At 45.7% G+C, this 26,009-nt stretch overlaps 1 protein-coding gene across 1 annotated transcript; it reads right to left on the reverse strand.

Moving 5' to 3' along the window:
* Positions 1-1,260: 1,260 nt before the first annotated feature.
* Positions 1,261-12,591, reverse strand: EDEM2 (ER degradation enhancing alpha-mannosidase like protein 2). The gene is made up of 11 exons (XM_064730039.1): positions 12,379-12,591; positions 12,201-12,311; positions 12,079-12,118; positions 11,020-11,125; positions 9,835-9,960; positions 7,991-8,202; positions 6,737-6,878; positions 6,365-6,489; positions 5,113-5,257; positions 3,967-4,088; positions 1,261-3,047 (listed from the first exon to the last, which is right to left on the reverse strand). Exons 1-11 carry the CDS (start codon positions 12,495-12,497, stop codon positions 2,556-2,558), a joined length of 1,740 nt encoding a protein of 579 aa, XP_064586109.1. The 5' UTR covers positions 12,498-12,591; the 3' UTR covers positions 1,261-2,555.
* Positions 12,592-26,009: the final 13,418 nt, after the last annotated feature.

The raw sequence follows: 26,009 nt of genomic DNA on the forward strand, positions 1-26,009 counted from the left end.
TCGTCAGGAACACACATCTGAATACCGGGTTCCCCTAACTCGACATCAACACTCCCAGAAACAGCATTGTCCAGCTCTGCACAGAGAAAAGAGACTTCATGCATATGCAGTGACAAAAGAATAGGGGCACCTCAGCCTCAGGCAGAAAAAACTGTGTAAAACAGCCCTGGAGATGGCATTTGTGAGCAGAGGGAGGTCTGAGGTTCACCCAAGCTTGATGCTGTCTCTGACTGTGGCTATCGAGGATCATATTTTCGATCACAAAATAAAATATCTTTTTTATTAATTTTTACAATTATTTTTATTATTTGTATACATTATTAAATTGGCTTTATCGAATTTTACCCTATAACACCCGCAGCTCTGTCTCCCACCCCATTTCCATCCCAATGCCTTTATTTCCCTCAACGAGGCCCAGCCACACCCTTTTCTGTTTAAGGAAAAGATCACGGAGGACTCTGATCACAGTTGGTTTTTGTTAAAATAAAGGCTTTGTGAGATGGAACAGCACTGGAACAAGGAACAGTTGAGGCTGTTCTGTGTTGTTCTGAGTCACCCAGCCCACAGCACTAATCTGAGATTAGCTCAGTTGGTCATAATACCAAAGTTTCAGTTCCTGTCTGGGCCATGGACTTGGAGCTGGACTCCATCATCTGTCTGGGTGCTTTCCTACTCAGACAATCTGGGAATCTAATCAAGATCCACCTAATTACCCACAGTAGCCATGCACAGATGAGTTCTCTCAGCTCCAACCATGCTGAGGAACAACCTCATCTCCCCAGCCTACAGCTCCTTGGTTCTGCTGCTGGAAGTTCCTGCATGATGGTACCAAAATGCCCTGGGCAGGAGGGATCTAATGAGCTGGAGATCTACCCCCTGTCCCATTATTTTCCTCACAGCCAGGACAATAATGAGTTTCAGGACCTGACCCAGCACAGAGCAAAGCTGTTGGAGAAGGCCTGGGGTTTGTTTTCTTGCAGATTAAACAATGAAGAGTGTGTGAGGTGTGAACAGCTGGAAAATAAAAAGATAACCTATGGTGACAAGGAGCCACTAACAAGAGCTTTGTCATTGTCCAACAATGCTTGGTTTTGGGTGCTCCTGTCTCAGAAGGGCTGCAAGGGCTCTGTCAATGCAGAATTCCTGCATTATCCCAGCTGCCATGGGAAACACAACCAAAGCTCTGTAGTTTACCAGTCCTTTCAATGTGCCAACACTGCAAGTGTCTCTTACCATAGCTCATTCACAACTACAACAGGATTTCTACCCCAAAGGGTAAAATGCAAATTTTATTTAACTTTACAGCATTAAAACAGGTCAAAACAACAAAAAAAAATTACTTTCTCAAGGCAACCACACAGCAGCAGAGTGGGCAATGATCCAGCTGTATTTAAGTATTTCCCTGCTCACAAGGATTTATTTCTCCTGTACCTCTAGCCCACTCAAATAATTGTAGCTTGCTCCAGCCTCCTCACTTTGCAGCAGGCTTGAAGAAACTCCATCACTTTTTTGCCCTGCTTTTGGTTCTTCCTTGGCCACACTGATTCCTCCTTTCCGGGTCACTGCACACAGCTGTTGCAAAGACACCAATAATGTATTTAAAGGTTTGGATGTGTGAATCAGCTGAACCCTGAGAGGTTCATGAACATCTGTTCAGCTGCCTGCAGCACCAAGGCACAGCTGCAGTTTCAGCCTGGGCTCAGCCCCCTTGCACCCAAGCCTTGTGCATGGCTCGTGTTCAGCTCAGCTGGGGCACCCCTGGGTGCCTGCACTGAGGTACAGTGAAACACCAAAGGGGGGGACCAAAGGGAAGTTAGAAAGAGGAAGGAAATGGGGAAATAAGAGATAAGCTAGCTACACTGTGGAACCAACCAAACATTTCCTAGTCCACCCTCCAGCTCAGTTTTTTGTCCAGACATTACCTGGACATTCACAAAAGTGGTTTTCAGGCAGGAGGTGCTGACCCACACTGATCTGAAACAGAGGGACTGAGAACCTTCCCATGTTCCAAGTGCTCCTCTCCCCCCATACCATCCTTCATGCCCAACAAAACTGTGCTTTCAACTCAAAATAAATAGTTTTTCTCCACTGGGCAGCAATTTTTCAACATGAACTACATGTTTATAAAGTGGCCAGAGATAAAAGATGGAGCACACAGAGAGTTGTAGTGAAGCTACAGCAATTCTTCCTCTTCCCCTTATGACAAGAAACTCAGGCTCACATTTATAGAACAAAGCTAGTATCTTTCTGTAAGCCTCTAAAACTCACAAAATGCAATAAAAAAGGTACATTTAACACGTAGACCTTTCTTTTCCTGGACACCTGTTTGATATTCAGGCAACCAACTGCCTTGAGATCAGCAGCTCAACAGCTTTAACAGCTGGTATCTGAGTCATGGCTTAGAAAGGAGCAGTAGCAGAATTTAAAGGGAAGTTGTTTCACTTCATAACAGAATTCACATTGTGAGGTACCACACTTTCCATTATGAAACTATAAAAATATACTCCCAGAATCTGAAACAAGTTCAATAATTTAAAGTGATGATGCAAAGAGGATCAGGTGTTATCTAGAAAGACCTGTCCCAGTACTGCAAGCTTGGAGTTAAAGGATTGACTGGGGCAGCTCAGGAGGGAGTGTGAGCTTTTCTTAGAGTTTCTCTTCTCTCCAGCTTTCTCTGAAGAGGCATCTTGGGAGTCTTTAGCATTTTCCCCTTCACCATGGTCAGGAGCTCTTTTTAAAGTGAATTTCTTGGTTTTCTTCCGTGAGTAGAATTCCCTCATCAAGTCCTCCACCTCCCACTGCTCCTGTCTGCGCTTCCTGCAGCAGTGCAGGGCAGCAGGGTCGATGGGATGGGCCTCAGTGTTGAAGATGTAGCCTCCAGCATTCAGGACACACTCCCCATAGGGTGTGACCACCACATCAAAGTCTGAGCCATCATTGTGGATGAAGTTGTCAGGGTCAAAGAGCAGGTACAGGTATTTGATTGTTTCAGCCAAGAAGAAGGATTCCATGCGGTTATCCAGCCTGTGGTCCCTCAAGTCTTTGATCTACAAGAGAACAGAGTGGGTTACAGTTACATTGAATTCAGTAAGTTATGAATTTAGGGAGAAAAATAAAACCAACTTGGAATTCATTTCAGTTAAACAGCACAGTGTGACACCAACTCACCCTGTATCTTATTATAGAACGGGTTGGAAGAGACCTTAAAAATCATCTCATTCCACCCCCTGCCATGGCAGGGACACCTTCCACTGTCCCAGGCTGCTCCCAGCCCTGTCCAGCCTGGCCTTGGGCACTGCCAGGGATCCAGGGGCAGCCCCAGCTGCTCTGGGCACCCTGTGCCAGGGCCTCAGCACCCCCACACTGAAAAATCTCTTCCTAACATTTAAACTCATCCTCAGTTCAGTCTGGGCAAGGAGAAGAGATTCCCATAATTTCCCCACTAAAGAAAAAAAAAAAGAAATCAAAAGGCTTTTACCTACTTACTCACAATATTTTTAAGGAGTTTTTTTGTAAAATAGAGCTTGATAGCATGCTTGAAATCCTCTATTAAATAACTTTATAGAAATCACTCACTGTACTTCTCGTGTGTTTGTCCAGATTTTCAAGACATAGTGGGAAAGCCAAATCACACACCTGGCAGGAGGAGCCTGCACAAGAATCCTCCTGCTCAGCTGCAACACCTACTAGAAATGAAGAAGCTTCTGGTGCTTTCCCATGTTTTGGGCTCTGGGACAACAGCCCATGATAGAATTTGGCCCACTGTGAGCAAGCTACAACCAGAAACATGACCAGCAATTACCAGAGCAGCTTCACAGACAAATACAAGGGGCTTGTTGGAAAAAAGTCATGTTTTGCCCAAATTGATAGCTTCAATCCATGACAAAACATCACTCATGAGAACACCTTCTGAAAGCTGATTTTTAGCAGCCCTTCAGCTGCCATGGCAGATGATTTAGCACTCACAGTTGCAAAGCCACAGTCCACCTTGCTGATTTTCTCTATGGACTCCACAGCATCTCTCCCCAGCTCCAGCAGTGTGGGGTCTCTCGTGGCACGGTACAGATACATCGCGCTCTCAATCAGCTCTGCAGAACACCCAAACATTGCCAGCACAAAGATTATCAAACCACACACACAGAAGATGAGCTATTCCTTGAACTAATTTAAAAATACTTCAGCATAATCAGGTGAACAGCCTGGCTTGCCTGGCTCCAAGCACAGATTTTCCTTTTCCTAAGGATGTGCCACAAAGAAATTCCCCCTAACTAGCTCAGGTAAATGTCACTAATGCTCCCTCCCACATTCAGCAAGTGGGAGAGAAGCAGGAGACAAAAAGATTAATACTCAGTTGTCAAAGTTAACAAAAAATGCTTCTGGAAAGGATTACAAACAAGAAATTCAATCCTCAAACTAGAGTTTTTAAACAATAGAGTGGAAATACTCTATACAGACAACATAAGCACCATCTGTGTTTACTTACTAAAGGAACAGATCTTTATACTTAAACACCTTTGATAGTTAGGGCTGATGAGTATTTTTGGTAATTTGTCCAGTGTGGGTGTCACCTGAACACTCAGACCAAAAGGAAGTTCTTTACTCTCATTTACATTTATGGATCCACTAATCAGTTTAATTTTTGGTTTTTTGGTCAGAGTTGTAAAAAATGAGAAAAAAAGAGAGATAATTTCCTTACAGTATCACAGACAACACAGAATCCCTCCTAGATGCAGAACTGGAACAGTCTATTCACACTCACTTTCACTTCCCAAATTTAAAGGACACAAGCAGTCCCTTTAACATTTCACATGACTGAAGCACCCATGCCAGACAACCTAACACTTAAACATGTCAAATCCCACACTGTGAACAAAATTCATTACCAGGCCACCTTTCAACAGTAACACTATGGTTTGCTTCCTGTTTCCTTCCTGTCTTTGTGAATGGGGGAAAACAAAATCTGCAGCTTTAACTCTGGAAATCCCAGCTGAAATCCTGGCAGGAACTGAGTCAGAACAAAACTGGGGAGGAAACTGTGGTGCTGCTAACATTTGATCTCCCAACCAGAGCTAAAGCAAGAGTTCATATCCCTTTTAATTTCAGCTTTTTTACCAGGCCTGAGTGGATATCCTTCCCTCTTGTCCACTGTGTATCCTTGGGGAATGTTGTAGAACTCAGGCAGGCCCCCAAACTGCTTCCAGACCGTGTAATAGTTGAGGAAGGTGCGCATGGCATTGTCCACATCCCCAATCAGGCTCTGGAGACAGGAAACAGCACACAAACATGGCAGTGAAAAACCAGCACAGCAATTTGTGGAATTTTTCTTCACTCAGGGTCACCAAATGTGGGGGTGTTCACAGGGGTCCCAGGATGAGGGAAGAGATGAGAATCTTGACTCTAGGTTTCAGAAGGATGATTTATTATTTTATGATATATATTATATTAGAAGAAAATGATATATTAAAACTATACTAAAAGAACAGAAGAAAGGATTTCATCAGAAGGTTAGCAAGGGAAGGAATGGAATGATAACAAAAGCTCGTGACTCAGAGAGTCTGAGCCAGCTGACTGTGATTGGCCATGAATTAGAAACAACAACATGGACCAATCACAGATGCACCTTTTGCATTCCACAGCAGCAGATAATTATTGTTTTTCTTTTCCTCTGAGGCTTCTCAGCTTGTCAGGAGAAAAATCCTGGCTAAGGGATTTTTCAGAAAACATAATGACTACAGGAACTGATGCAACAGCACTGCCCTAGGCAAAGAAATACCCAGTGACAGAAATGGGTATTTCAGCAGGTCTGAGTGGGGTAACTGATACTGGGCATGATGCCTTAAGAACAACTAAGAATTAAAAGCTGCTTTTCTGGTGGATCACATTCCCACACCTGAAATCATATGAAGACTCTGATGTTTTTTTAAGGAAGGCTGTGTTTCTTCAGTCAATCACAGCATCCAATCTCTTAGTTAGGGAAACAAAGTCTCAGCCCAAACAAGAATGATGAGAAGGCAAAGCACTTGATGGGAAAATAATCACACAAATGAAACATTTGTGAGGTGATAGAAAACGAGGTGTGAGTTTCTTTTTCCTCACATTCCCATTTGGATTATGGGACCACTGTCAGTGGAGTTTGCTGCCACAGAGGTGCCCTCCCATCATGCTGAATGGGAGACTATAGAAAAGAATCAACATTTTCTTCAACATCACCTTCTATAGGCTCAGGCTATTGCAAATTTCACCAGAGAACAAACCAAACTTTTAAACCTGCACAGATGAAATGATATTGGTAACTTTTTTCTTAAAGACCAGCCCCTGACAGATGAAGAGAATCAGCAGATGCTGCTGGTATGACAGCTCTTACCTGCAGGCCTGGCCAATAGGCCTCCAGGGACTGGAACACAGGCATGGACACTGTTCCTTTGTACATCTGAACCCACAGGTACCAGTCATCAAACTTGGTGTAATTCTTGATAGCTTTGTTATATTCTGTAAAGAAACAGATGGGTAGGTAAGCCATCTGTAACAAAAAAAAAAGTTAAAAAAGCTTATTTTTAAGAATGAGAGAAGCCCCTTTATCACTTGAGCCATGTTCAATGACTTCCCAGGGTGCTCACTTTGATAACTCTGTTATCACAGACTGTTCCAAAGAATTACAGCAAAGCTTTCAGAACAGGCTTGAATGTGCCCCAAGAGATCCTTCACCTCCTCCTTCCCACAGAAAACAAGGACTCACCTAAAAACATGGACATCAGCTCCTTGTCCTGCAGGAGGATGGCTCCTTTAACCAGGTACTCAAAGTAGGAGTCCACCCCTGCCCCAATGCCAGCATCCTGGGCCACCCACTTGGCAGTGATCACATCAATGTGGTTCCCCACCTGGAAGGGGTGAAGGACAAGGAGAGAGGGGCTTCAAGTGACACAAGAAATCCTGCTCCTGTTTGCAGACCATCACTGATATACAATGTCCATTCCAACCAGCATTTTCTCCATTACAGGACAATACAACTGTTAAGCTTATATGCAAACTGTACAAAATACAATTTTCATGCTGATAATGTATTTTATTTATCTAATAAACGTTTTATGCTTCCAATATCAACGCTTCACCGGCCAAAACAACACTTTATAATGCTACTGTAAAAATGCACAATTTCAACATGAAATGTCAGGTCCTAATTCTGATCTTTCAAATGAGTAGAGAAGGATGGAGAGGTGCAGATACAGAGGCCAAGAATGTCAAAGGCACAAGAGCTGCCATGTTAATATTTAAATATATGCTGGCACTCTTCAGCCTGTGAACAAACCCAGCTGATGGGAGGATTAAATACACAATCATGTCTTTCTCAGCAATTGTGAAAAAAGCCAGCAATGATCAAGGATTTGGGGTTTAAATCAAAAATAAACAAATCACAAAGGAAACAAAGGGAAACATTTCTCCGTGGCAATAAACACAGGGCATAAATAAATCTGTTTCAGATTTATTTATTATGTTGGTACAACACCAACACTTCAGAGCTTGAAAAAGTAGCAACAGAAAAGAGCAGGAGACAGTGAACACAGAGATAATACTCCCAGCTCTGGGTATTCCTGAACCCCAGAGCTGTACAGGCTGCTAATATCTCAGTGCACTTTACTCTTGTTCTCTTCCCTAGGCCTTTGTCCCTCCAGGCATCAGACAAACCTTTCATTTAATCTGCTCCAGCTGCTGTCACAAGAGCTGCAGCTCCCAGCAGTTGGCATTTGTGTCCCAGCCACATCTGGTGTGGCCCAGAACAATGGAGAATGTTGGGCTGCTGCAGTGAAGCAGGGATGTGGATGCTGCAGGTGTTCAGCAACAATGGCAAACACGAGCCTTCAGCCCAGTCAGGAGCACTGTGGGTATTTATCCAACTCCATCTCCTCTCTGTTGATGCTTTCTCATGCCTAGAATTGCATCCACAAAGCAAGAAAAAGCAGCCCAGCACATCCCCAGTCCTTTGCTCACTCACCAGCCCAATATCCGAGCGATTTTTCCACAGTGCCTTCAAAGCCTTCCTGGCAACGTCCTCGAACACTGGGTCACCAGTGAGGTGGCTCAAGGTGGCAAACTCCACTATAAAGGTGCCAATTCCAGCAGTGCAGGTGACTGGGGTCTCCCCAGGGTTTACTCCATGCAGCAGGTTCACTGTGCCATAGGGCATCCCAGTTGGGGTCTGGAAAGCTGGAATACAGGATTTTGGGGTCACAGAAGTGCTCAGTGTTGTGTTTTACAGACTCTGAATCAAACATGTGCCTCACATCCCACTGCACATGGGCAGGGAGGGAGGCTGGAGTAACTGCAGAGAACAAAATGAGAACTTGAGTGTGGTCCTGGGAGGGTCAGAGAGGGTACACACTGTCAGCATGATATTTCCTGAAAAATCCCTTCACCAGAATTTCTTCTCCTGGGAAGCTGAGAAGCCTCAGAAAAGAATGAAAACAATAATTATCTGATTATTTGGGAATGTGGTCTGGAGATCATTTACCAACAAGTGCATCTTTGATTGGGTCCATGTGAATTGTTTTTAATTAATGACCAATCACCATCAGCTGTATCAGACTCTAAGGAGTCAGTCACGAGCTTTCATGATCATTCTTGTTTAGCTTTCTGATGTATCCTTTCTCTAATATAGTTGTAGTATACAATATAATATTTAAAATATATAAAAATATAAAATATAATAAACAAAATATAGAGCGTAGAAAAATATACATAAGAAAATATAGAGCGTAGAAAAATATATATAAGAAAATATAGAAAAGATAAAAATATATATAAGAAAATATAGAAAATAAAAATATACATAAGAAAATATAGAGCATAGAAAAATATATATAAGGAAATATAGAAAAGATAAAAATATACATAAGAAAATATAGAAAAGATAAAAATATATATAAGAAAATATAGAAAATATAAAAATATATAAAAGAAAATATAAGAAAACAAATTATAAGAAAACAAATTATAAGAAAACAAATTATAAGAAAACAAATTATAAGAAAACAAATTATAAGAAAATAAATTATAAGGAAATATAAGAAAACAAAATATAAGAAAATAAATTATAAGAAAATATAAAAATATATATAAGAAAATATAAGAAAGTAGAAAATATAAGAAAATAAATATAAGAAAATATAAGAAAATACATATAAAAAAATATAAGAAAATAAATATAAGAAAATATAAGAAAATAAATATAGGAAAATAAATATAAGAAAATATAAGAAAATAGATATGATATATCAGCCTTCTGATAACATAGAGTCAAATTCTCATCTCTCACCTCATCCTGGGGACCTCACAACACCACAGGACAGTCCTGGGAAGGTCCTGGGCATCTCTTGCACCTTGCCAGAGCAGCAGATTGCACCCCCACATTTTTGTACAGCACAAGCAAGGTGGTCACTGATCACACTGGCCAGCAAAGGGCAGACAGTGAGGCTGTGATCAGCCCATGGGTGCACACAAGGGAACAGGGCCATGCCACGAGGGCACACAGCCCACAAAGAGCACACGAGGCAGCATCCTCTTGTCTTGACAAGCTGCTGTCTCACACCTTTATTTATTATTTATATTAAATATATTTCCCCCTCAACAAGCAACAAGCACACTGATGTGTGAAGCACACACAGCACGTGGCATGCACACATACAACATCATCATCCTTACAAATTAAACCTGGAGCACTGAGCTTGCAGCTCAGGGACCACAGGACTGGTTTTTGAGCTGGCTCATCCAGCAGTGCATCTCCCAGCACAGGCAGCTCCTGCTCCCCAGCACAGTGACACACAGCAGACAGGGGCTCACCTGGCAGCAGTTTGCGAGCTGCTTCCTCAGCCATCCTCAGGAGGGGTCCTGAGCATGGCCAGCCTGCTTCCACTTCAACTCCAGCCTTCCTGGAGAGCAGGTGAGCAGAGAGGAGCCCTCCCACCACTGCAAGGACACAGCAGAATCCATTACACCACGTGGGGAGGAAGGAGTGAAAATTCTTTAGAAAAGAGTGATTTGTTTCTTGCTGCTTGTTTGCAGGGCAGCAGAAACGTGTGGAGTGACAGGATAAGGACTGATGGCTTTAAACTGCCAAAGGAAAGGGTTAGGTGGGATATTGGAAAGAAATTCTCTCTGTGAAGGTGCTGAAGCCCTGGCACAGGGTGCCCAGAGCAGCTGTGGCTGCCCCTGGATCCCTGGCAGTGCCCAAAGCCAGGCTGGACAGGGCTTGGAGCAGCCTGGGACAGTGGGAGGTGTCCCTACCCCAGGAGGGTGGAATAATGATCTTTAATGTCCTTTCCCACCCAAACCACTCTCAGATTCTATGATATATTTATTTTTTCTAGGAACAGTCAAGAATTTCCATGTGACAGCAGCTGTGAGTAATTAGCTATATTTAGCTATTACTTATATAGCTAATACAGCTATATTAGCTAATATTAGTCTATGGTCACATAACAACCAATTTTTTGCAGAAATTACACTGCTGCAAAAATTGGCACAGCAATATTTGGCAGAACAAACAACAAAAGCATAACTAACAGTTTTGCATAACTAACAGTTGTAATAAACACAGTTTTTAAAAATCCACTGTGTTATTTGGCTAGATGTCACTGAAGCAGTCAGGCATTCAAGGTGCAAGACTCCAAAAGCCTTTATGATTTTGAAGAAAAGAATAATCCCAGAAATGGATAATCTCTACCGCAAAACAGCAAGCAAAAGATGACAGGATAAAATCTGTGTGCTTGCAGTGGAAAATATATTTATTCCAAAGCTGAAAACCTCACACCAGAATACTGAAAGTGCCACATCTACTTCTGCTTGTGTTGAGACAGGAAGCAAAAAAGGATGTGCAAAAACTGAAAGGAAGTGACGTTTGTTTGGGGTTTTTCTCTCTGTTTAGGGGTCCTCTTACTCTGCATCCCAAATTCCCTCTGGCCACTTCCTCTGAGATTTGTACAGGAAGGAAACCCGACATAGGCCCCCCAGAAAAGCCCAGCTCACCTCGAATGTTTGTTTCAAAGACAGATGCATTGACATCAATATCGAAGTCCACCCCCTCCTGCAGCACGTTGACAACTCGCTGGAACTCAGAAACATTTCCCAAGATCTGCAGGGAAACGGAGAATCAGGCTTAGAGTTCATGGAAAAACAAAGAGCAGCTCAATATTTGGGGATGATTTTAGTTGGTTTTACTATTTGGTGACATCATTAACTACAGATATTACTGTGAAAAATGTGTATTTTATGATTGGGTTTTAGCAAATATTAAAATGAATATTATATGTGTTGTGTTAGAAAGTAATGCTGTATTAATTCTCTTAAGTACTGTGTTAAATATAGGTTTTGGTTATAAAAAATGTTAAAATAGAAAATATGCTATGTAGGATACTTTTTTTAAAGAAAGGACTTGCAGCAAGATAGCAGCCACAGGACACCTGAATCTTTCAGAGAAAAAGAATTTATTGCTCCATTATCAGAAGAAACCAACTTCTTTCTGCATCGAAGGCGCTGTCAGGATTCAGAGGAAGAAGCTGACACTGCCCAGACAGAATCCTGTGTTTGAATGGAATTTATGCATCATATATGAAGTGTATGAATATGCAACAGGCTGTGGCTTTTAAGGGTTAATCCTTTGTTAAGGGGGCTCGTGCTCCCCAGAAAAAAATACCCAGACATCCGTAACTCTTTGTTTCTATTGTCTCATATTGACCTAATTCAAATTGTCCAAATTATTATTACTCTAATTGTATTATTATTTTTATAACCATTTTATTACTATTAAACTGTTAAAAACAAGTGATTGGCATTTTTCACATTACTAAAAATCAGACACTTCCATCTTTCAAAAATCTTTTTTCACACACTTTAGAACTTTACACCAGAGGCTGTCAGGAAAAGGGAGCTCTGACACCCCCCCAAGGGGTGATGCAAAGGGAAATGGCAAGTTCTCAGGTCAATGAATAACTGACTTTTGGCACCAACCACATAAAATCCAGGTGTACAGGTGGCACACAGAGACCTTGAGCAGGCTGCGGGCACTCAGGGCTGTTTCCTACTCACCAGCAGCGTGTCCAGAGCATCGATCAGAGTCAGGGAGAAGCTGCGGAGGAGAGAAGCGAGGTGAGACCCAGCAAAGAGAGGGGGGCGGCCCATCCCCACCGCGCCCCGGGACCGGCCCTTACCTGCCCCAGGTGTCCTGGCCGTCGCACGTCAGCGGCCGCAGCTCGTCGTAAGGGAAGGCGCTCTCCAGGTAGTGCTCGTAGGCGTGGTAGAACATGGCCCGCACCCGCTCCCTGCGGCACAAGCAGGCGCGCTCAGCCCGGGCCCGCCTGGGCCCCGCACCGCCCGCTCCGTACTCACCGGTAGGAAGCCACATCCAGCCCGCGGGCGGCCGCGCCGCTGCCCGCCGGGAGCCGCAGCGCTAGGAGGCACAGCAGCGGGCCGAGGAAACGCCGCACGGCCGTGCCGGGAGCCCGCATGGCCGCGTCCCGCACCGAGCCCCCCACCGGGGACCGCGTCCCACACCGGGACTCGCCTCCCGCTCCCTCCCGAGGGCCCTCACAGCAGCCTCAGTTCTGACCCCACCCCTCCTCCCACTCCAGCCAATGGGAGGGGTCTCCGCTTCTCTCTGCCCCGCCCCGCCCCCCCTCCAGCCAATGGGAGCGGCGAGCGCTCGACGCACGCGCTGGCGGAAGCGCTCCGCGCGGCGAGGCCGCGTCCGGGGCGGTGCGGGACGGGGCTGGCGGACGGAGCGGGGATGCGCTGGTGGATTTTGGGGTGTCGCTGCCGCCTCGGCCGGGCTGAGGGGCCCTCACGGCGGGAATTATCACCGGGACTGCTCTCAGAGAAGCGGGAGGTTCCCGTAGTACCTCTCCGGAGGCTGGAACTCGCTGATGGCAGGAGGGAGCTGAGCGGGCAGGGCAGCGCTTTAGGTGCTGCTGTCAAACCCCAAAATAAAGATGACGAGCGCTGTGATGCTCCCACAGAAATGGGGTGGTGGCACCGGGAAGAGGCCGTGGTGCCTGACACCGCTGCTGTGCGGTTCCTGCCGGGAGCTGGGCTGGAAATGGCCGGGATGTGTGTGGGGATGTGGGTTGAGGTAGTGGGTGAGGATGTGGGTGAGGCAACTGGTGTCTCGGGGCCTCTCGCTGCTCACAGTGACCCCGAGATGGGCTAGAAAGTCTCTTTTCTCAGCCTGCTGCTCGAAGGAGTCAGAACTCTTCAGTTCTTGCTCTCAAGGTTGTTTATTGATCTTTATCTATAAAATATTTTCTCCTGTCTAGCTGAGATCCATTCAGGAAGACAGTCCAGGCACTGTGTCTGCTCCCGGGGTGGTGTTATGTCTTTATGTGGGAAAGACATGCTGTGCTGTCCCTGGGAGCCAGCAGGGCCTCCTGAAGATAAGGAGAAGCCCTATATCTCTCCTGAAGGAATGCCAAGGTCGTTACCCTGGAGACCAGAGAAGGAGAGAAAGTTGGGAGATTTGGACTCTCGCTGGCTCGCCGGGTGACGTGGCTCTCTGGGTGTCTACTGAGAACTTTGTTTCTCTTTTTTGGCCAATGGGCACTGTATATGTGCTAGATGGGTGTCAATATCTGGAGGAACTATAAAAGCTAGGTTGGTTTAATAAAATTGCTCTTTCACCCTTCTGATGGAGTTGTGTATTATTGTACTGTGTCGCGCCCTATAGCAACATTACAATTACTTCCCAATACCTATCACCTATGTTAGTGAGCTTCTGCTCTAAACCAATCTAAAAGTGCCAACATCACACAGCAGAAGATGGAGGCCAAGAAGAAGAAGGAGAAAGGCTGGACATGCCCAGATTCCTCCATCTTGCCCCTTGAACCTCCATTCTAAAAAACTTCAAAATCTACTTTTTCACCCCATGATAAATTCACTATCATTCTACTTAACTGTCATGGCTTCAGATCTTCATCTAAGGTTGGTAATTTGCTCCATGGGTCACAATCAAAACCACAGGGGCACCTTGGGCTCTGTGCCAGGGTCTCTGAGCCCCCTCCAGGGGTCTTGGCTGCTCAGGACAGCCCGAGGGATGTCCTGGGTTCCAACAAGCTGGGGCACTGCTGGCCTGTAGGCATCTCCTGACAAACCTTCCTCAAGCTGTTTTTGCCTGAAATTCAAACCCAGCTCTGGGTGAAGTTTGAGTGATGCAGCAGGACCTGCTTTGGAAACATGATACTTTGTGTTTTAAGTTTTTCTGTTCTGTTTTGGTGTGCAGCTTTTAGCCTTGTATTAATGTTACTGGGATCTTTTCACAAAACAATCCTATCCTAGCTGGAGACTCAAGGACAATCTCTGCAAACTTCAGGCCCAAAGCATCAACAATGTGAGGAGGGTGGGCAAGCAAGCAAGGAGGATGAAATGTCATCATTTGAAGCTATTAATTGGGCAGTTCACTCCTGTATGCAAATGGACTAAAACTTATCAAAATGTGAGATCTCATGGCCAAGCTCTCTTTTGTTTCCATCTTGGAGCCATCCAGGTACTGCCAGGGTGTGGCCTTTGAAGGCACTTCAATAAATATCCAGTTTATTGCTCTGAACTCCGTCTAGCATCTGTTCCAGCTGCTCAGGGCATCACTCTTGATGCTAAACCTCTGTGTCCATGGTGGAGTGGTTGGAACTGAGTGATCTCTGGGGTCTTTCCCCATGCAAATCATTCCATGAGTCTGTAGCTGCTGTGAGATATTGGTGTTGGGTTATTTGTGCCCCTTCCTCTACTGAAAGCAAAGTGATTTAGTTTTGATTTCTAAGTGTTGCACTTCTGCCATCTAAAGGCTTAATTCATCACTTCTCTTGTTTCTGCTCTCCCTGCCTGGGTCACCCCCTCATTTATGGGCACAGGTGGGAAGAACAGCAGGGATTTGGTGTGGATCAGTGCAAGTCTAGAGATGCAGATGGAGGGAGAGCTCAGCCAATGGCTCTGATGTTGAAATTCACCACACTGGTTAAACTGCAGGGTGCCAAAATCAGGGACCATTCCTGGTGTGAGCCACAGTTCACCATGGAATCCCAGAACAGGGTGGGTTGGGACATTAAAGCCCATCCCATCCCACCCTCTGCCATGGCAAGGACACCTTCCACTGTCCCAGGCTGCTCCAAGCCCTGTCCAGCCTGGCCTTGGGCACTGCCAGGGATGGGGCATCCAGTGTCCATGGCTCCTCTGGGAGGTTAGGGACAGCCCCAGGGGGACTCAGTGCCCTCCTAGAGAGCCAGGGTGCTTCAGCTCCTGTGTCTTGGATCCAGCTGAGACCTGCCTGAGACAGGGAACAGCACACTGGAAGCCCAGTTCCAGTGCAGGAGGGTGGTGGCACTGCAGGACTGTGCAGGGATTTGGGCACTGGTTTGATGCCTCAGGGAGCTGGAACAGAGGCTGGATGGAGTTCAGAGGAATAAAGTGGAGATTTATTGAGGTGCCTTCAAAGGCCACACCCTGGCAGTGCCTGGATGGCTCCAAGATGGCAGCAAAAGAGGGCTTGGCCATGAGATCTCACATTTTTATAATTTTTAGTCCATTTGCATACAGGAGTTCTCTGCCCAATTAATAGCTTCAAATGATGCAGTTTCATCCTCCTTGCTTGCTTTCCCACCCTCCTCTTCTCATGTTGATGTTTTGGGCCTGAAGTTTGAAGGGATTGTCCTTGAGTCTCCAGCTAGAATAGGATTGTTTGTGAAAAGATCCCAGGAACATTAATATAAAGCTAAAAGCTGCACACCAAAACAGAACAGAAAAACATTAACCCCAAGGTATCAGTTTATCCCCATCCCATTCCTACAGGATTGTTTTGTCTTCACCACCCTGTGAAAAGATCCCAGTAACACTTAATACAAAGCTAAAAGCTGCACACCAAAACAGAACCAAAAAACTTAAAACCCAAGGTATCAAGAGATGCTGGCTGTTGATATTCTTTAAGAAAATAACCGAGTTTACCCCACTGCTCCCAACCTGAGGCCATCCCACTAGGTGTCAGTGCACACCCAGATACCAGCACGACAGCGCAGACAAAAAGCCACCGAGTAATTTTCAACATACTGTTCATTTAATGCAGCTGTAATTTGGGTTTCTGGGGCCATTTATCATAAAAGTATCTTCTTGCTGATGCCATGGCTCAAGGCTGTGGGAGTATCTTGCTGTATTCCTGGGAGAATCAAACTACTGGAGCTGATTTCACTAAAAGCTGTCACAACACATTACTGGGATGCTTTTTATTAAAGTTCATTTTCCAGACTCGGATTTAACAGTGTTCTAGAGCACTGCTGTTTGCTGTATGCTGGATCAGTAATTTCCCTGTCAAAGTCACAACTTAACACAAACTTACTTAATTCTCAAAGCTGACTGCAATGTTTTTGAAGCAGATGTGAGAAAAGCAGGACTGGGCAGAGCCAGAGCTGTGCAGTGTGACCCTCCTGGCATCGGAGGGAGGAGCAGTGTCCCCTTCCTGGCTTCAGGAAGACCCAGGAAGCTGGGAATGCTCTCCAAGGAGGAATTGGGCTCGGGAGGCAACATCCCAGGTGCTAATTGCACTAATTAAACACCAAAAGAGGGGGTGAACAGAGGGTGATGTAAGTGGGACTGAATCCAGGGATTGATGGGCAAGGAACCAACGGCTGGCAGAGCCAGCTAGATCAAAACTGGTTGGGAAAAACTTCAAAAGGCTGGGTTTGGTGCAGTGGTCATCACCCATCACCCTCCTTACCCTTTCTTTAGGCAGCCAAGCACCCCTGTGGGTGGATTTGGGGCCAGACTGGGCTGTCTCCTCCCAGGCACCTCCTGAGAGCCACTGGCTGATTACAAACCCCTCCTGTTTGTGGCCACCACAAACCCCACAACAGAGGGGCTGAGGAAAATCTGTGGGAAGCCAGGGGGGCTGGAGGGGACAGCATGTGCTCAGCATGTCACACAGCCCCATGGTGTTGGAGAAACAGCAGCTCCCATGGCATAGAAATCTCCTGTGTGCTCATTCATAAATAGAGTTGGTGGGCTGGAGATTGTTTGGAGGCAGGGATGGCTTTGTGGTATATTTTGGGAGATATTAATGTGGTTTGCACATAATATCATACAAGTTACATAGGCTGGGCTGCAATAAATCAAACAAGATGCAGGGAGTGCTGCTTCCAAATGGGAAGAGCACGTTGCTAAAATCTTTAGGCTGCATCAGAGTTAAATGCAGCTCCAGGTGCCCCATTCTAGGCTTTCTGTCTTTATGGAAAGGCTACTGGCAAAATCATCTGAACTTTGGTTTGGATATGGGAGAGGCTGCAATTACAGGGGTGTTAACACTGGTTTATGGCCTCTTTAGGCTGAGGACATGTTTACTGCTTGCTATTTACCATAAGTGGTGCTGTTGCCCTGCTTGCAATTTTGATGCCCATTAAGATGGAAACTGTATGTAAATCAGGATCCCTCGTTATTATTTATATTTCATGGTGGGATGTAGGAGTTTGTCTGCCATGAGAAGAACTGTAAACAGGAGGTTTATGAACACTGAACACTGTTGCTAAGGTGGTTCTCTTGAAATAATTTTCCTTTGCAGCCGAACATCAATTCTTAATTTTAGTAGCACACGTAGCAGGATGGAAATGATGATTGATTTTTCTCCTAGTGCTGTGGGCTGCTTAAGTTGAGATTTCACTATAAAAGACTAGACATTTCCAATTGCTTTTTATAAGTTCAGAATTGATTTTATTTGTTTAGCACCTGACTAACATAATAAAGGAGAAAAATATAGTTGGACAGAAAACACAGGAAAGTGATGGGCTGCCTGTTTCTGGCCTTCCTTTAGGTGATGTGATTTTAAGCCATGCTCTTGCCCTGGGTCTCTTCCAAATTGGGCCATACAGAAGTTTTTGCACTGTGTTCACAAAGAACTGTGTCTCTGTGTAGATTTTGAGTGTTTTGTGCCAGTCTGGCTTGCTGCTGGGGTCTTGGTACGTGAGAAAACAAAAATAAAACTGAGTTAGCATCAGTGTGTCTTGGTTTTTAATATGGGGACTCATGGCACTCACACTACCTGGCATCAGTAAAGTCCAAAACTGCCCCAATTGCATGAATGAGGCTTCATTTTCTTTGTCCAAGATAAGATTTTCCCATGGGGAATGTCACTTTGATGTTTTTTAACCCAGCAGATTTGGAGGTGTTCAGGTGAATGGTGGCTGTAGACAGAGAGGGGACAGGCAGAATTTCTGTGACATAAATCCATCCTGTCCCACAGCCAAGGGACAAGTCCTCAGGGGAGAGGTGAGGTCTGGCTGCCCTCAGCTCCTTGCACCAGGATGGTCAGGAGGGTCTGCACAGGCTCCTACTGCATAATTTGCTTTCTTTGGTGGGCTTGCAAAGAAAAAAAATTGTCAAGAAGGGTTATTTAGCCTTACACATAGTGGGAAAGGGGTGGGAAGTTTGGTTTGTGGCTCTATCTCAGCCAGAATTTGGACTTTAAAGTTCAAAATGGTTGTTGTGTTGGGGAGAATCCCTCACCTTCCACATGAGCACAAGAAGGGCTGAGTTTGGATAGAAAGGCTGAGTTTGATAAGAATGGCTGAGTTTGGTTAGTAAGGCTGAGTTTGATAAGGGCTGAGTTTGCAGCTGGAGAGAAGCAATGAGAAGAAATTCCCGTGGCTCTCTGGAAACACAGGTGGCAGGGACATTTTATTCCCTGGTTTATGGTCATGTAAAACAAATTCACTGCAACTTGTCAGTCAGCAGGGATCTCCTGCTGCTATGTAAAGGGCAGGGGTGAGTTTTGTTTCTCTGCTGCAGACAAGGGCTGTGTACAGGAGTGTCTGACTCCACACTCTCTTGTATTTGCAGGGAATGTCCCAACAAAGGCAGGAATGATGAATCTGACTCCATGTTCTCAGAAGGCTCATTTATTACTTTATAATACTATATCATATTAAAGAATACTATACTAAAGAATACAGAAAGGATACTTACTGAATGCTAAAAAGATAACAATGAAAACTGGTGACTCTCTCCAGAGTCCTGACACAGCTTGGCCCTGATTGGCCAAAGAGTGAAAACAACTCCCAGCAGAATGCAATGGAACAATCACCTGTGGGTGAACAATCTCCAAACACATTGCACATGTGAGCACAACACAGGAGAAGCAAATGAGATAAGAATTGTTTTCCTTTTCTCTGAGGCTTCTCAGCTTCCCAGGAGAAAATCCTGGGTGAAGGGATTTTTCCAGAGAAAAAAATCTCCCAGGGAAAAGCCCATTCTGCTGCTGGCTGCAAGCACAGGAGTGCCCACAGTGCTGCATCTGACACAGCTGCCAACATGAAAATAATTTTAAAGGAAATCTGTGTGTCTGTACTTGTAAGTGGTCCAGTAGAGTCTGTGTCATGAGAGGACAGTTTTCATGGAGTGCTGCTGCTGTCTGAACACTCAAATGTCAGTGGGCTGGAGGGCTCCTTGTTCTCTTATTTGAAGATGATATTTATTTCTATGATTTTTTTTTTCTGCTAATGTTATTTAGAGCCTTGAAGGCGAGTGCTGGCTCATTTTCATGCCAGACAAAATGTGTGTTTTGAAGCATCTGTCACCTCTCCAGCTGTGGTGCCTCACTCTGAGGCAGTGAGGTGACGTGATGGTGTTCACAGGGGTCTTAGGATGAGGGAAGAGACGAGGATCTGACTCCATGTTTCAGAAGGCTGATTTATTATTTTATGATATATATTATATTAAAACTATACTAAAAGAATAGAAGAAATTATTTCATCAGAAGTCTAGCTAAGAATAGAAAAAGAATGATAACAAAGGCTTGTGACTGACTGAGACAGTCTGGACAGCTGGGCTGTGATTGGCCATTAATTAAAAACAACCAACATGAGACCAATCACAGATGCACCTGTTGCATTCCACAGCAGCAGATAATCAATGTTTACATTTTGTTCCTGAGGCCTGTCAGCTTCTCAGGAAGAAAAATCCTAAGGAAAGGATTTTCCATAAAACGTGTCTGTGACAAGGTGACATGGTGGCAGTGGATTCCAGAGGACAGGCTCCCAGATGGGAACATGACAGGCTAGCAGTGCAAAACTCCCTGCAATAACCTCTCTAAAACAGGTTCCTGTTGAGCAGTGTGACAGGAGAACTCCTGAAGGTTGCTGCCCACCCTGGGAGCAGGACAAAGCCAACTCCTGAACCCAAATCTTTTTGGTTTTTTACTGGTGTGCAAAGAGGAAAGCAGCAGTGATAAAAGGGAGTTAGCCACCAACCATGGCACTGTGACAGTGGTCACAAGGGTTCTTGGATGAGGGAAGAGACGAAAATGTTGACTCCATGTTCAGAAGGCTTGATTTATTATTTTATGATATATATATATTACTTTATAACTATACTAAAAAGAAATAGAAGGAAAAGGTTCATCTCAGAAGGCCATGCTAAGAATAGAATAGAAAAGAATGATAACAAAAGGCAGCTCTCTCGGACTCTGTCCGAGATAGCTCGGCCTTGATTGGCCATTAATTACAAACATCCAAGATGGGCCAATCACAGATGCACCTGATGCATTCCACAGCAGCACATAACCATTGTTTACATTTTGTTTCTGAGGCCTCAGCTTCTCAGAAGGGAAAAAAATCCTAAGTAAGGATTTTCACAAAAAGATGTCTACGACATGGCACCATTACCTGCAGCTCAGAGTGGGTAGAGGATGCCATGGACAGTCCCATAGGATCTTCTCTTTGATATCTCCTACAGTGTTTTGAGGATAAAATGCATTTATAATTTGTATATAATGCATTTATAATTTGTATATAATTTATCACTGACCAGCTGTAGCCTCACAAGTCCCCATTCCAGCCTGTGTCACACCTGCCTTTCCAAGCCAAACATCTCAGGGCTGTGGCTTGTGCATCTCAACGTTTTCAGTTGTGATTTCTCGTAAATTGGATGAGCACCAACAGGCAAATGACAATAACAAGGTACCACCCTGCCACAACCATGCTCTGCAACTTTGGGACCAAGTTTCATAGGATGCTTGCCAAGTCTGAGTTGAATTTTGCTCATTTTGAGACCTGGTTGTTTGGGCTCATTTCCTGCCTTTTTTACTTTCTTGGTCTTTTGTTTGTTTTTTTTTGGTGGGGTTTTTTGTTGGGGTTTTTTTGGTGGTGTAGCACAACTCGGTGAAGGTTAACAATAGAAATGGGTTAGAAGTTTACAGGACTGTGCTTAGGTGTTTTAAAGGCATCTTGGAGAACATCTTCATGTATCATTCACTCAAAAATATAGTGAATCAAGTGAAATGCAGTTAAAATTCAGGTGATGTTTATCTATGTTTTCATCTATTTTGTGGGTAATACCTTGTACCAACACACACTTTCTGAATTTTGGCACATGTATACAGCTAAAAGAGCTGCTTTCATAGCTGAAAGGGGAAAATATGACCTTTCAGAAATTGTGGAACTTCCCTCTGCTCTCTGAAAATAGAAAAAAAAAATCCAATGAAAAACACTCTGAGAGATTTATTTTGCAGATTATGGAGAAATCTTTTAACCTGCAGTCAAGGAAAGCTCAAAAGTATCCTCTGCAAGGGTCCTCACAAGTCTGTGCAGCAGAAGATAAATGATCCCTGTGTTAGGTTTGAGGGCCCAGCAGGACACAGTGATCAGGATATGGGATGCAAAACTACAAGGTTCTAAAACTTTTGAGCTCTGCCTGTTTTCCTCCTTGTTTCAGAGGAGGATCCAAGACTTGAAAAGATCTTGGACCCTTAAAGTCCAAGATCTTTTCAAACTTCATTTTTCTTAGTGACAGCTGAGATCTTTAACTGGATGGCATCACCTGGGCTGAGATAGAATCACAGAATAATGGAATATGTTAAGCTTGGAGGGACCCCCAGAATCATCCAGCCCAGCTGGACCCCCAAACGCCCCACCCTGGGCATCTCTGGCAGCTCCTGGAGCTCTGGCAGCCTTGGGGCCGTGCCCATTCCCTGGGGAGCCTGGGCAGTGCCAGCACCTCTGGGGAAGAGCTTTTCCCTGATCTCCACCCTAATCACACAGCTTCATGCCAGTCCCTTGGATCCTGTCACTGGGTTCAGGAAAAACAAAAAAAAAAAAAGCCCAAAAAACCAAAACTGGGAGCCACTGGTGCTTGGCCAAAGCAGTGGAAGTTCATGGTGCATCAGTGACTCCTCCAGGAGTCAAGCTGTCTTGAAATTTTAAACAATGTTGGGATGGCACCCAGAGCATCATGGACAGGCCTGCACTGCCTGGTGTGGGGCCTGTGGGGCAGATAGCAGCCCAGTTTGGGGTTTGCCACGTCCCATGGGATTGATCACCTCCCAGGTGCTACAGCCGTGGCTTTTTGGGCTCTGCTGGTGTCACCTGAAGGGCACAGTTTGCCCCAGCAGCAGCCGTGCTGCCAGCAAAGGAGCAGCGGGGCGAGCGGCCAGCTCATCTCACAACTGCTGTCACTGCTGTGGCGATGGGAAACGCCAGCACTGCCACCAAGATCAGAGGTGCCTGTGCTCCTGGGGAGGCTGAGGAGCAGCCACCCCGCTCTGCAGGCTGCCTGTGGTACAAACACGTTCCCACTGCGCTGCGGCGGAAACCTGCCTCGCTCGAGTTTCTCATGAGACAAGACTCATCCTTCCCGGCCAGGCTGCCTCTTACCTTCTCACCTGTGCTGCCTCCTATTCCAGACCCCCTTGGGAGCTGATGTTCCCTTGTCAGAACTCAGTGCATCCCTCTGGGTGTCCAGAGTTGTTGGAGCCCTGCCAGGGGGCTCAGAGACTCTGGCACACAGCCCAGAACACCTGTGGGTTTGATTATGACCTGTGGAGCAAATTACCAGCTTTGTAGGAAGACCTGAAAGCCACAAGAGTTTAAGCAGTGTAATAATAAAATTATCACAGGGTGAAAAGATAGATTTTGGGTTTTTTAGAACAGGGGTCTTGTGGACAAGATGGAGGGACTTGGGCGTGTCCAGCCTTCCTTCTTCTTCTTCTCTACCTCCATCTTCTGCTGTGATGGTGGCAGGTTTAGAGTAGAAGCTCACTGTCTAGCATAGGTGATAGGTATTGGAAAGTAATTGTAAACATGTTATACATAGTTTGTAGTATAAAGAGATAATACCACCCTGAGGGCAGTCAAGAGTGCCTCTGTCTGACCTGCTGAGCGGACCTTGGCTGGGCAGGAGAAAAATTTTTATAGATAAGATACAATGAACAACTCTGAGACCAAGAACTGAAGAACTCTAACTCATTCTTTGAACGTGCGGGCTGAAACAGAGACTTTTCCCATGTCTCAAGGCTGCAATAAACTGTAAACTCATAAGATTCCCTGTGCAGTGTTTCTCTGGGAGGCTCACTCCCATCCACCCCTCACTGAAATGAGTCTCCAGTCCCCACTCCCCAGCTGTATAACTAAGGAGGGTAAATGCTCATTTTTTGGCTCCTGCCTGCATTTTTCCCCACCTCAGGGGCAGGGATGGATGTGCAGCTGTTGCAGTGTGATGTCATAGCCTGTCTCAGTTATCCCGGTTCCTTCCCCAGGTGTGCCAATCACCTCTCCCTTCCCCTCCCTTGTCCCCTGCTGAGTGCTGTCCGTCAGTCTTGGCATTCCAGAAAGGGCATGGAGTGATTGGCAGAGTTCAAATATGCCTCTCAGCCCTGGGGACACTGGGCCATCCAGGTGTCCTTTGTCCCTTTGTCCCTCCCCTCCTGTCCCTGCTTGGTGGCTCCCTGCCCCTTCCCTGCCCCTCTCCCCGGGGTTAAGGAGCAGCAACCACGGGCTCAGGGAGTTCTGCTGGAGCTGGTGCTGCATTCAGAGGCCTGTGGGCCAGAATAAAGCTCTGGATCCAAACCCTCCATCAGAACCAACTCCTTTCCTTCACCATCACCTTAAAGATCCTCTGCCAGAGGGAAACCTGAGCTCCTGCATGTCTGGACTTGTCCCAAGTGCCCAGCTGCAGTAAACAGCCAGCCAAAGGTGTCTCTGGGGTGAAACCACCACCTTGGTCAAGCAGCAAGGGCCAGACAAGCCCAGGCACGTTCCATCTGGTTATATTGGTATTTAATTCCAATATGCAGCCAGAGTAGGATGTGGAACACCATGTGTCTCCTGGCTGGGATAGTGGTGCAGGTCCTTCTCCCTGCAAACAGCCATGCAGTGCCTCTGCCTGAGTGATTTGGAGGCTGTTGATCTATCCAGTGAGTGTCCAGGTGGGGAACCCCCAGAGCTCAGCCAGGAGAAGGGCTTCTCCATAGCTCCATGAAGAATTTTCCCCTCCCCTCAGTCTTTGTCTTAAGTCTTAGAATGCCAGAATGGTTTGGGTTGGAAGGGACATTAAAGCCCATTTGATCCCACCACCTGCCATAGGAGGGACACCTTCCACTGTCCCAGGGTGCTCCAAGCCCTGTCCAGCCTGGCCTTGGGCACTGCCAGGGATCCAGGGGCAGCCACAGCTGCTCTGGGCACCCTGTGCCAGGGTCCCAGCACCTTCACAGGGAAGAATTTCTTCCTGAAATCCCATCCAACCCTGCCCTCTGGCAGTGGGAAGCCATCATCCCTTGTGCTCTCCAGCACAAGACCTTTTCCTGCACTGCTGCAGCCTGACACTGGGAAATGCAGTCATACATCAAAGCCAGCAAATAGGGAATTAAAATTTTTTTTTTAAAAAGTCTCCTGAGGGAACAAAACTTCCAAATCTTATATATCCCTCTTGTCCAGGTTGGCAGCAGCATGTGAGCTTTGGATCCCTTGACCACAATTTTTAAGGTGTAAAACATAAGATATATGACAAAATCATCACGATGTAATGGCCCTTTCCTTGGGAAGGCTTTGTGAAAGGGTTTGGTGCCTGGGAGCAAATGGCCATTTTGCTGTGGGGATAATGTGCCCAAATCTGGCTGTACCACAAACTTTTGGAGAAATCTCATCTAGCAAACACCCCAAATGGAAGTCAAGGATTGTTTTGCATCTCCCCTCTACACCAAGGCTGGGAAATGGATTCCCCTGCATGCACCTTGGCTTGTTCCCAAGTACTGGAGGAGCTGGGCTGCAGTGAGGAAGAGGAATTAGGAAGGTATAAGACAAAGATCCCAAACCATTGGAAGTAGATATTCCTATCACTGGAAGTGTCCAGTGCCAGGTTGGATGGAGCTGGGAGCAGCCTGGGATAGTGAAAGGTGTCCCTGCCATGGCAGGGGGGTGGAACAAGATGGTCTGGAAGGTTCCTTCCAACCCCAAGCATTCTGTGATTGTTGTGAGGAGCTGGGGTTGGGCAGCTGGGAAATCACCTGGTGCAGGGAGCTGAGGTTGGGGTGGGAGCAGGGCTTGGTGAGACCCACAGCTTCCTTGGCAGAGCTCTGCAAACTTTCCATCCCTGCTAATAAATCACATGAGCGTGATGATAATGACAAAGGAAATAATTACTTCTTAAGAAACTCATCTCCTCTCACCCCAGGGCCCGTGTGAGGAGCAGAGAGGAGTTTGCAAGTCCGGAGCGTGGGAGGGAGTCGAGGCTGCCAGAACTCAGGTCATGTGTGCCAGGAGCTGCAGCAGCCAGGCCTCTGAGCTGCAGGTTCAGCAAGGTCATTCAGAAGTCACCTGAGATTGGCAAAACCCTGTGAGCCAAACCCTGCAAGGTGCTAAGGCAGCTCGTGGTTATGTGGATAATTCCAAATTACCCTCAGGTCAGCCTGTGATAACCAGCACCCAAAATCAGCAGAGTTTGACCATGAACACCATTGCTAAGCCCCAGCAGCTTCAGAGAGCTGATCTGTGCCTGGCTGCTGTATAAGCAATGACTTTGCTTCCTATGTGTCTATCTCAGCCCACCATTAGCATTTAAAATCATTCCTTACCGATAGGAAACAAAATACAGCTTTGAAAAAAAAATCCATCCTGGTGATGGGCTTTGTTTTGCATTTCTTTGTGACAAAAGTGATTAAACTGCTAAATCACAGCTGCTTTTCTCATAAAAAAAGACAAAGCATCTTTCAATCCCTCCATCATTTCAAG

Source organism: Zonotrichia leucophrys, chromosome 20 (genome assembly GCF_028769735.1).
Source record: "Zonotrichia leucophrys gambelii isolate GWCS_2022_RI chromosome 20, RI_Zleu_2.0, whole genome shotgun sequence".
Taxonomy (NCBI): Eukaryota; Metazoa; Chordata; class Aves; order Passeriformes; family Passerellidae; genus Zonotrichia; species Zonotrichia leucophrys.

Bases quoted from the DNA above. Each gene is read 5' to 3' on its own strand.
- EDEM2 (XM_064730039.1), bottom strand. From the start codon at position 12,497: ATGCGGGCTCCCGGCACGGCCGTGCGGCGTTTCCTCGGCCCGCTGCTG. The intron at 12,312-12,378 runs GTGAGTACGGAG...CTTGTGCCGCAG, and splicing joins CTGGATGTGGCTTCCTACCG to GGAGCGGGTGCGGGCCATGT. The intron at 5,258-6,364 runs GTAAGAGCTGTC...TCCTGTCTCCAG, and splicing joins CCTATTGGCCAGGCCTGCAG to AGCCTGATTGGGGATGTGGA.